At 65.2% G+C, this 9,631-nt stretch overlaps 1 protein-coding gene across 3 annotated transcripts; it reads left to right on the top strand.

Moving 5' to 3' along the window:
• The first annotated feature begins 927 nt into the window (after positions 1–927).
• Positions 928–9,631, top strand: SLC6A8 (solute carrier family 6 member 8). 3 transcript variants are annotated; one of them, XM_031006131.3, is made up of 13 exons: positions 929–1,837; positions 3,360–3,491; positions 4,287–4,536; positions 4,985–5,117; positions 6,067–6,201; positions 6,289–6,392; positions 6,488–6,612; positions 6,931–7,043; positions 7,156–7,293; positions 7,370–7,472; positions 7,559–7,659; positions 7,745–7,915; positions 8,105–9,631. In XM_031006131.3, the coding sequence occupies exons 1-13, from the start codon at positions 1,576–1,578 to the stop codon at positions 8,243–8,245; spliced, it is 1,908 nt and encodes a 635-aa protein (XP_030861991.1). In that variant the 5' UTR covers positions 929–1,575; the 3' UTR covers positions 8,246–9,631. The 3 variants fall into 3 exon arrangements, with proteins under 3 accessions (XP_030861993.1, XP_030861991.1, XP_055231831.1); XM_055375856.2 differs by lacking the exon at positions 929–1,837 and adding an exon at positions 1,869–2,584; XM_031006133.3 differs by lacking the exon at positions 7,156–7,293 and having other exon boundaries at positions 928–1,837.

Genomic DNA, 9,631 nt, shown 5'->3' on the forward strand with positions numbered 1-9,631 from the left:
ACTTTACCTCCCAGGCCAGGACAATGACCACTTCCTTCCCCACCCCACCCCCAGGCTACTCTTAGCCCTAGAAAATTCTAAACAAGCTGCTCAGCTGGCGGCGGAGAGGCAGCCCAACAAGCTGGCTCTTGCTGGGGAGGCCTGGGGGGTCCTGGGGAGAGGAACACGGGGTGGGTGGGGGGCGGGCAGCCAGGACCTCAGGGCTGAGGCCTTTGGGGAAGGGTCTGTGCACCCGCCAGGCACCAGGGGGCAGCCTTGCTTTATTCCCGCTCCAGTCCCCTCAAGTCCGAAGCCCCTACCCACTCTCACGCCAGGCAGGGGTGGGGGCCGCCGGGGTCATTTACCCGGGCCCCTTCTCTGCCTTGATGACAAAGTCGAGCCTTGCTCATCAGCCAGGCAGGCTCCCCTCTGCCCACTGTGGAGACACAGAGGCCTGTCACCTGAAGAGCTGCTCCCGGCCTCCAGCTTCCAGGGTAGCCGGGAAGCTGTAGCCCCCAGTGGGCAGCGGTGGACAGAGCTCAAGGAAGGAGGGAGCACCGGGAGGAGACGGCTGCAGCCTGCCAGGAGCGGGGAGAAAGGGAGAGAAGGGGAGGCGGAGGGCTGAGGGGGCCCGGGGGACGTCTTCCCTGGGCTGGGAGGGGCCGGCCGGGAAGCCTGGGCTGCACTAGGAGCCGGCGACCCTGGAGCGAGGGGCGGCCCGGAGCCCTGCGGGAGGAGCTGGCGGCCGCCCCAGGTAGCAACCATCCTGCCTCCCGCTGGAGCGGCGTCTCCTCCCCGGGAGGAGGGCAGGGAGGAGGTGGGCGGAGTGTGACGAGGAGGGCGGGAGGGAGGGATGCGGGAGGGGGAGGGGGAGGGGGGCCGGCCGGCCGTGGGGGTGGGGCGATAGTGACATCACCCCGGAGTCGGTTTTTAAGCGGCGGCCGGCCGGGGACGGGGAAGAGAGGGATAGTCGGAGCGAGGTGGCGAGTCGCTGAGCCCGCCGCGGCCCCGAGAGCGGCTGCAGCCGCCGCCGCCGGGAAGGAGAGGGCGAGGCGCGCCCGAGCCGCCGTCGCCGCCGCCGCCGCCACCGCCACCGCCACCGGAGTCGCGGGCGAGCCGGGCAGCCTCCGCGGGCCCCGGCCGGGGCGGGGGGCGCGGGCCACAGGCCCCTGCTCCGGCCGCCGCTTGCAGACCGCGGGCGCCGATGTCGCCCGCGCCCCGCTAGGCTGAGCCTCGGGTCGGGCGAGGAGCCGCCGCAGCCGCCGCCGCCGCCCGAGCCGCGGGCAGGAGCCTCGGGAGCCGCCGCCGCCGCCGCCCGGCCGGGCCCCGCCGCCGCCCGCGCGCCCCCGGGCCCCCGACACACATGAGATTCTTCAGGCTCACTTTCAAGTGCTTCGTGGACTGCTTCTGACTGCGCCGCCCGCGCCCCGCACCCCGCCGCCCGCCCGCCGCCCCGTCCCCCGGCCCGGCCGCCCCCCGGCCCCCGGCCGGCCCGCGCCCTCGGGGCCCTCCCCGGTGCCGCCGGTGCCCCCCGCCTGACCGCCGCCCCCCGCGAGGCGCCGCGACCCCGGCCCGGCCGTGCGGCCCGCCGGGGCCATGGCGAAGAAGAGCGCCGAGAACGGCATCTATAGCGTGTCCGGCGACGAGAAGAAGGGCCCCCTCATCGCGCCCGGGCCCGACGGGGCCCCGGCCAAGGGCGACGGCCCCGCGGGCCTGGGGACACCCGGCGGCCGCCTGGCCGTGCCGCCGCGCGAGACCTGGACGCGCCAGATGGACTTCATCATGTCGTGCGTGGGCTTCGCCGTGGGCTTGGGCAACGTGTGGCGCTTCCCCTACCTGTGCTACAAGAACGGCGGAGGTGAGCTCCCCCGCCCGCCGCGGCCCCCTCCCCCAGCAGGCCGCCGGCCCCCGCCCGACCCCCGGAGCCGCCGCGGAGGGGTGAAGTCCGGGCAACGGGTGGCCCCCGGGCACGCGGGGGTCGGGGCCGCCCCTCGTCCGCCGCTGCCGCTCGGTGGCCGGGCCGGGCGCCTCCACCCCCCTCGCAGTCATGTGCCTGGCATGGTGGGGGGAGGGGGCCGGCGATGCCCGCGAGGCTGCCCCCCAGACTCCCGGGCTGGGAGGAGCGATTGGCCGCCGAGGTGGGAAAGCAGGCCTGCGCCTTGGGGTCTCCGCGAGGTAAGGAGCCCTGGCTGCCCCCACGGGTCGGGCACACAAGCGGCACATTGTGTGGGCCCCCCACGTGTGCACACACACGAACACACACAATGGGCCACTCTGTCCCTCCCCCTGCCCTCCCCTCCCCTCGCGGCCCTCCCGCCCCTCCCCTCTGGCCCGGGCCTGGAACACTGGGTGCCCGAGCCAGGCTTGGGAAGCCTGCGGCCTGGCCCGCCTGGCGCCGCCAGTGGACACACTGCATGCACGTCCCATGCCCGCCCGCCCGCCCGGGCCCAGCTTAGCAACAGCGATGGGCACGCGTGTGTCCTGTGACTACAAAACAGCACTGGGGTTGCTGGAAGCCGAAGTGACCCGGTGATGGGTGGGAAACAGGTCCAGAGCAAAGGCCTTTGCCCAAGGTCAGGAGAAGGATGCTGGGACCTGGAGTCAGGCAAGTTGCAGCCAAGCTCAGCCTCTGTGTAGTGGAGCGAGCCCAGCCAGGGCAAGGGTAGGAGGCCCAGAGAGGAGAAGGGGGTAGTGGCACCCAGCTCTCCCTGCCCTTCTGCCACCCCCACCCCAGCCCGCTGGCCTCAGGAGATAGGCCTGTGTCACGCCCTGCCTATCTCCTGCAGAGGCTGACTCCCTGGGCTTGCTAAGGCCGGCCTGGCCCCTCTTCCGCACCTGTATCCCTCTGTCCTTGCACATCGCCATCCCACCAGCAGGGGACTGTGACCCACCCACCCTCTGCCTTGGACCTCACACTTGCAGGCAAGCGTCCAAGTGCAGGACAGTCGCACTCCCTGCCTTTGGATGAGCCCCCCAGGCCTGATCACCCAGCCTTGGCACACATGCACACACGCACGTGCCCTCACTGTGCTGCCTGAAACAGGGAATTGCAGCACTAGGGACAGCCTGCGTGTCTGAGCGTGTGTGTCCTCCATGGCCATCGCCCCAAGTGACCGTGGGGGTGGAAGCCCTGTGGACCTAGGGCCCCTCTGCCACCCAGGGAATAGGGCTCCAATGGCTCAGGGGCTACTGTAGCCCCTCTTCAACACACTCAACCCACCCCCTCAAGACTCCACCTGGGGCCTGAGTCAGTGGCCACCCCTACACTGACTCACCCAGTAGGAAGTTGTGATGGGGCCTTTGGAGTCTGGGCTGGCCCGCTGGGCCTGGGCAGCCTGGCTGGGGGCCACCCTGAGTCCACCCTGTGCCTCCACCCCCAGGTGTGTTCCTTATTCCCTACGTCCTGATCGCCCTGGTTGGAGGAATCCCCATTTTCTTCTTGGAGATCTCGCTGGGCCAGTTCATGAAGGCCGGCAGCATCAATGTCTGGAACATCTGTCCCCTGTTCAAAGGTGAGCAGCCCTTGGCCAGCCTCAGGGACTGCCCCCTTTTCCCAGCTGGCTCCCACTTGAGAAATCTTTTCCTGTCCTGAGCACCAGGCCTGGGGCCACATGATGGCGTCCCAGTCTCGAGGGGGGAGCCTGGAGGAGATGTTCAGGCTGCGAAGCGAACTTGGGGAAGCGGGGACTAGAGGGGGCATAGGCAGCTCCACAAGGCAAGGACAGGCCAGGCATAGCCGGGCTGGGGACGGGAGCTGCCCAGCAGCACGCTTGGCTCTCTAGGTAGGTCCTACTGTTACTATCCCCAAGGACGCTGGGGCACAGACAGGTGGAGCGACGTACTGAGGTTGCCCACTGCGGGGGCGACTGTCTCCAACACTACCTCAGGCTACTAGAAACCACCCCCCCCACCCCCCCACCACCACCAGCTGCTGAGGACTGGAGGCTACTGGGTGGCCAGGCAGAGGCTTGGACCTCCTGGAACCGCCATGGTGGCAGTGGGACCCACAGAAGGGGCCAGGTGTATAAGGCTGGAGACTCAACAGCACTTGGTCAGATGGGGACAGGAGGAGAGGGGCTCACTCTGCCTTGGGTCTAGGGGGCGGCTGGAGGAGAGGAGACAGGCTGGGGAGTCAGCGCAGTGTTGGGGCTCACGCAAGGGGGAGTCCAGGGGAGTCAGGAGCACCACAAACAAGGCTCCAGGAGGACAGACGGTGGGAGCACTGCCAGCCTGGGTGGGGACATAAAGGGGTGGCAGGGGGAGGTGGCCAGGAAAGAATCTACATGGCAAGGACTTCCCGGCCCCAGGCCTGGGCTACGCCTCCATGGTGATCGTCTTCTACTGCAACACCTACTACATCATGGTGCTGGCCTGGGGCTTCTATTACCTGGTCAAGTCCTTTACCACCACGCTGCCCTGGGCCACATGTGGCCACACCTGGAACACTCCTGACTGCGTGGAGATCTTCCGCCATGAAGACTGTGCCAATGCCAGCCTGGCCAACCTCACCTGTGACCAGCTTGCTGACCGCCGGTCCCCTGTCATCGAGTTCTGGGAGTGAGTCCGGCACCTCTGGGCCAAGCCCATCCCATCCCCCAGGTCTCCCTAGTGTTGCCCGGCTCCAGGGGAATGGCCCTGAGGGGGCACTAGGGTGTTGCCTGGCAGTCCATCCTGGACCCTGCCTGCCCTTGCCTGTCCTCGGAGAGTCCTGGGGCCAGTCCCAGGGGCTGGGCCAGGTCAGCCTCGCTTCTGGGTTCGGCAGCCGATCACTGTCCTGGTCACTCCCCACTGATGGGGGAGCTGGGGCTGCATGTGGGGTGGGATGGGAGTGGCCTCCCAATGGCCAGGGGCTCGTGGGCTCCAGGCCCAGCCCAATTGGACAAGAGGGACCCGCTGAACCCTGGGCTGTGGGAGAGAAGGGAGCCACGACTCCTGGGGGTGGACCCTGTGGCTCCATCCTCTGCTGGCATAGGCCTCATGGGACCTCCCTCCCTCCCTCCCCTAGGAACAAAGTCTTGAGGCTGTCTGGGGGACTGGAGGTGCCAGGGGCCCTCAACTGGGAGGTGACCCTTTGTCTGCTGGCCTGCTGGGTGCTGGTCTACTTCTGTGTCTGGAAGGGGGTCAAATCCACGGGAAAGGTACCACTAGAGGCATGCAGCGGGGAGGGTGGCTCAGCCCTGGGAGCCGGATGTCTGTGCCAGGCACACCTGTGGCAACAGGAGATGACCAGACAGAGTCTAGCCCTAGGGAAGGGGGAGGTACTGAAAGCCAAGCAACACTCCCCACCCTACAAATCCAGGGCCCAGCAGCCTTTGCTCCTGGGGATAGAGGCCCCGGCAGGCACTGTCCCTTCTCTGTGCCCATCACCCCCACTGGTGCCCTCCTGCCAGTCTCTGACTCTTGTGACAGTCTGGTGGACCTGGTCTGGCCATCTGTTACCTGCCTATCTTGCCTTGGGGACCCAGAGCAGAGTCTGGCCACATCCCTTGGGGGCTCCTGGTCAGGCTGGGGAGTCACCTGAACAAAGAAGACAGTGTCTAGAGCTGTGGGACATGGCCAGCTCCCTGGGGGACAAGGTCCCCAGAGCAACATGTGGGAAGAGGGGGCAGACAGTGTGGCAGCCGCATCTCGCCTGCCTCTGCCTGGCCCAGTTCCACTCTCCACCTGCTCAACCCCCACCTCTCTCCAGAAGAGAAGGGGGACCCGGCCCCGATCCAATATCCCGATCCAATATCCCGCTCCCTGCCTGGGCCTCCCACACCTGCACTGCCCACACACTCATACAGCTCTCACTCCCCACGTGCTCCACACCTCCTGTCCCCACTGAGGAGAGCTCCCAGAGGCTCGCCCGCTCCCCACCCACACGCATCCCTGCAGACAAACGAGGCGCCCAGAGAGCTTCCCCACTGCACTTGCCAGGGCTGCTGGGGCCCAGCCTTGCCCCTAGCTTCCTCTGGCGGGAGCCATGGCTCGGAGGACAATGGGGACCTCTGAACATACCTGCCCGCAAGGGGGACCGGAGGCGCTGGGAGTGGGGGTGTGAGGGAGGTGGTGCCACAGCCTCCGCTGAGCAGCCTGGCCCCCCAGATCGTGTACTTCACTGCTACATTCCCCTACGTGGTCCTGGTCGTGCTGCTGGTGCGTGGAGTGCTGCTGCCTGGCGCCCTGGATGGCATCATTTACTATCTCAAGCCTGACTGGTCAAAGCTGGGGTCCCCTCAGGTGAGGTGGAGGTGGAGAGGCTGCAGCAGGGCGCTGGGGGGGAGCCCTGCAGGCCCCTCATGCCTGTGCTCTCCGGCCCTTCTCTAGGTGTGGATAGATGCAGGGACCCAGATTTTCTTTTCTTACGCCATTGGCCTGGGGGCCCTCACAGCCCTGGGCAGCTACAACCGCTTCAACAACAACTGCTACAAGTAAGCACCACCGCCCTGCCACCCGTGCCCTGTCCTGCCCTGCCCCGCCCTGCCCAGCAGCCTAACCCATCCACTCTGGCCCCTCCACCCCTCAGGGACGCCATCATCCTGGCTCTCATCAACAGCGGGACCAGCTTCTTTGCTGGCTTCGTGGTCTTCTCCATCCTGGGCTTCATGGCTGCAGAGCAGGGCGTGCACATCTCCAAGGTGGCAGAGTCAGGTAGGGCCCTACCTCCAGCCCCGCCTCCAGAGCAGCAACTGCCACCCAGATGCATGATGTACAGGAACATGCAATAGAAATGCTGAAAAGTGACGAGGATTCAAACGGAACTTGTCAGATTGTGGGCCTGTGGGGGCAGGTCCTGGGATTTGTCAATGTTGACAGAGAAAGGACCTCCCAGCCCCTGCTGCACGACCCAGGGTTGACAGCGCCTCTGAGGCAGGCGTGGGCATGGGCGCGAGTGTTGCAGGCAGGGCTCAGGGTGCGCACAGGGCAGGACATCGGCTACAAGGTCTAGAGCCTGCACCTTTCCCACAGGGCCGGGCCTGGCCTTCATCGCCTACCCGCGGGCTGTCACACTGATGCCAGTGGCCCCACTCTGGGCTGCCCTGTTCTTCTTCATGCTGTTGCTGCTTGGTCTCGACAGCCAGGTTTGCATGGGGCTCTGGGACAGGGAGCCAGGAGGGGGGCAGAGTGAGGGCTGCAGGCAAGGAAAGGGGTGGAGGGCGGTGCGGGGCTCGGCCTGAGCTGCCCTGGCCACAGTTTGTAGGTGTGGAGGGCTTCATCACCGGCCTCCTCGACCTCCTCCCGGCCTCCTACTACTTCCGTTTCCAAAGGGAGATCTCTGTGGCCCTCTGTTGTGCCCTCTGCTTTGTCATCGATCTCTCCATGGTGACTGATGTGAGTGGGGTGGGGGGTCTGCCTGTGACCTCTGCTGGCCGTCTGCCATCCTCCCTGACTGGGCTCTGTCCCCCAGGGCGGGATGTACGTCTTCCAGCTGTTTGACTACTACTCGGCCAGCGGCACCACCCTGCTCTGGCAGGCCTTTTGGGAGTGCGTGGTGGTGGCCTGGGTGTACGGTAGGTCACGGCTGAGGGCTGGGCTGGGGGATGGTGGCGGGGAAGGCAGGTCTCCAGCTTGGCCCTCCCGCCTCACCTCGCCGCAGGAGCTGACCGCTTCATGGACGACATTGCCTGTATGATCGGGTACCGACCTTGCCCCTGGATGAAATGGTGCTGGTCCTTCTTCACCCCGCTGGTCTGCATGGTAAGGGCTGGGGGAGGTGGGGCAGGGTAGGGGGCGAGGTAGGGTGGGGTGGGGGCCCCATTAACCGCAGCATTCTGGTCCGTAGGGCATCTTCACCTTCAACGTTGTGTACTATGAGCCGCTGGTCTACAACAACACCTACGTGTACCCGTGGTGGGGTGAGGCCATGGGCTGGGCCTTCGCGCTGTCCTCCATGCTGTGCGTGCCGCTGCACCTCCTGGGCTGCCTCCTCAGGGCCAAGGGCACCATGGCTGAGGTAAGGCTCCCGCCCGGCCCGCCCTCTCCTCCCCTCCCCTGCTGTGAACATTCAACCCAGCCTGCTTCCTAGCCAGGGAGTGGCCCCGACTAGGGTGGCAGGCAGTGGGAACTGGAGAGAGGCAGAGGAAGTCACCGTGGGGACGAGCAGGTGACCCTGGGGGCTTCAGCATGTCCTCCTCTCCTGCAGCGCTGGCAGCACCTGACCCAGCCCATCTGGGGCCTCCACCACTTGGAGTACCGAGCTCAGGACGCAGATGTCAGGGGCCTGACCACCCTGACCCCAGTGTCCGAGAGCAGCAAGGTCGTCGTGGTGGAGAGTGTCATGTGACAGCTCAGCTCACATCACCAGCTCACCTCTGGTAGCCATAGCAGCCCCTGCTTCAGCCCCACCCCACCCCTCCAGGGGGCCTGCCTTTCCCTGACACTTTTGGGGTCTGCCTGGGGGAGGAGGGGAGAAAGCACCATGAGTGCTCACTAAAACAACTTTTTCCATTTTTAATAAAACGCCAAAAATATCACAACCCACCAAAAATAGATGCCTCTACCCCTCCAGCCCTAGCCGAGCTGGTCCTAGGCCCCGCCTAGTGCCCCACCCCCAACCGCAGTGCTGCACTCCTCCTGCCCCTGCCACGCCCACCCCCTGCCCACCTCTCCAGGCTCTGCTCTGCAGCACACCCTTGGGTGACCCCTCACCCCAGAAGCAGCAGTAGCAGCTTGGGAAATGTGAGGAAGGGAAGGAGGGGGAGACGGGAGGGAGGAGAGAGAGGAGAAGGGAGGCAAGGGAGGGGCAGCAGAACCAAGGCAAATATTTCAGCTGGGCTATACCCCTCTCCCCATCCCTGTTATAGAAGCTTAGAGAGCCAGCCAGCAGTGGAACCTTCTGGTTCCTGCGCCAATCGCCACCAATATCAATTGTGTGAGCTTGGGTGCGAGTGCACGCGTGCGTGAGTACGTAGAGTATATATAGATCTCTATCTCTTAGCAAAGGTGAATACCAGATGTAAATGGCGCCTCTGGGCAAAGGAGGCTTGTATTTTGCACATTTTATAAAAACTTGAGAGAATGAGATTTCTGCTTGTATATTTCTAAAAAGAGGAAGGAGCCCAAACCATCCTCTCCTTACCACTCCCATCCCTGTGAGCCCTACCTTACCCCTCTGCCCCTAGCCAAGGAGTGTGAATTTATAGATCTAACTTTCATAGGCAAAACAAAAGCTTCGAGCTGTTGCGTGTGTGAGTCTGTTGCGTGGATGTGCGTGTGTGGTCCCCAGCCCCAGACTGGATTGGAAAAGTGCATGGTGGGGGCCTCGGGGCTGTCCCCACGCTGTCCCTTTGCCACAAGTCTGTGGGGCAAGAGGCTGCAATACTCCGTCCTGGGTGTCTGGGCTGCTAACCTGGCCTGCTCAGGCTTCCCACCGTGTGCCCTGGGCTGGGCACACCCCCGGGAAGGGACCCCAGACACGGCTCCCACGTCCAGGCTTAAGGTGGATGCACTTCCCACACCTCCAGTCTTCTGTGTAGCAGCTTTACCCACGTTTGTCTGTCACGTCCAGTCCCGAGACGGCTGAGTGACCCCAAGAAAGGCTTCCCCGACACCCGGACAGAGGCTGCAGGGCTGGGGCTGGGTGAGGGTGGTGGGCCTGCGGGGACATTCTTACTGTGCTAAAAAGCCACTGCAGACATAGCAATAAAAACATGCCATTTTCCAAAGCAGG

Source organism: Gorilla gorilla, chromosome X, assembly GCF_029281585.2.
Source record: "Gorilla gorilla gorilla isolate KB3781 chromosome X, NHGRI_mGorGor1-v2.1_pri, whole genome shotgun sequence".
Classification (NCBI taxonomy): Eukaryota; Metazoa; Chordata; class Mammalia; order Primates; family Hominidae; genus Gorilla; species Gorilla gorilla.

What these genes read in the sequence shown, in the direction of transcription:
- SLC6A8 (XM_031006131.3), top strand. Translation starts at nt 1,576, where the DNA reads ATGGCGAAGAAGAGCGCCGAGAACGGCATCTATAGCGTGTCCGGCGAC. An exon ending in TTCAACAACAACTGCTACAA is followed by an intron (nt 6,393 to 6,487) that starts GTAAGCACCACC and finishes TCCACCCCTCAG; the next exon opens with GGACGCCATCATCCTGGCTC. An exon ending in ATCTCTCCATGGTGACTGAT is followed by an intron (nt 7,294 to 7,369) that starts GTGAGTGGGGTG and finishes TCTGTCCCCCAG; the next exon opens with GGCGGGATGTACGTCTTCCA.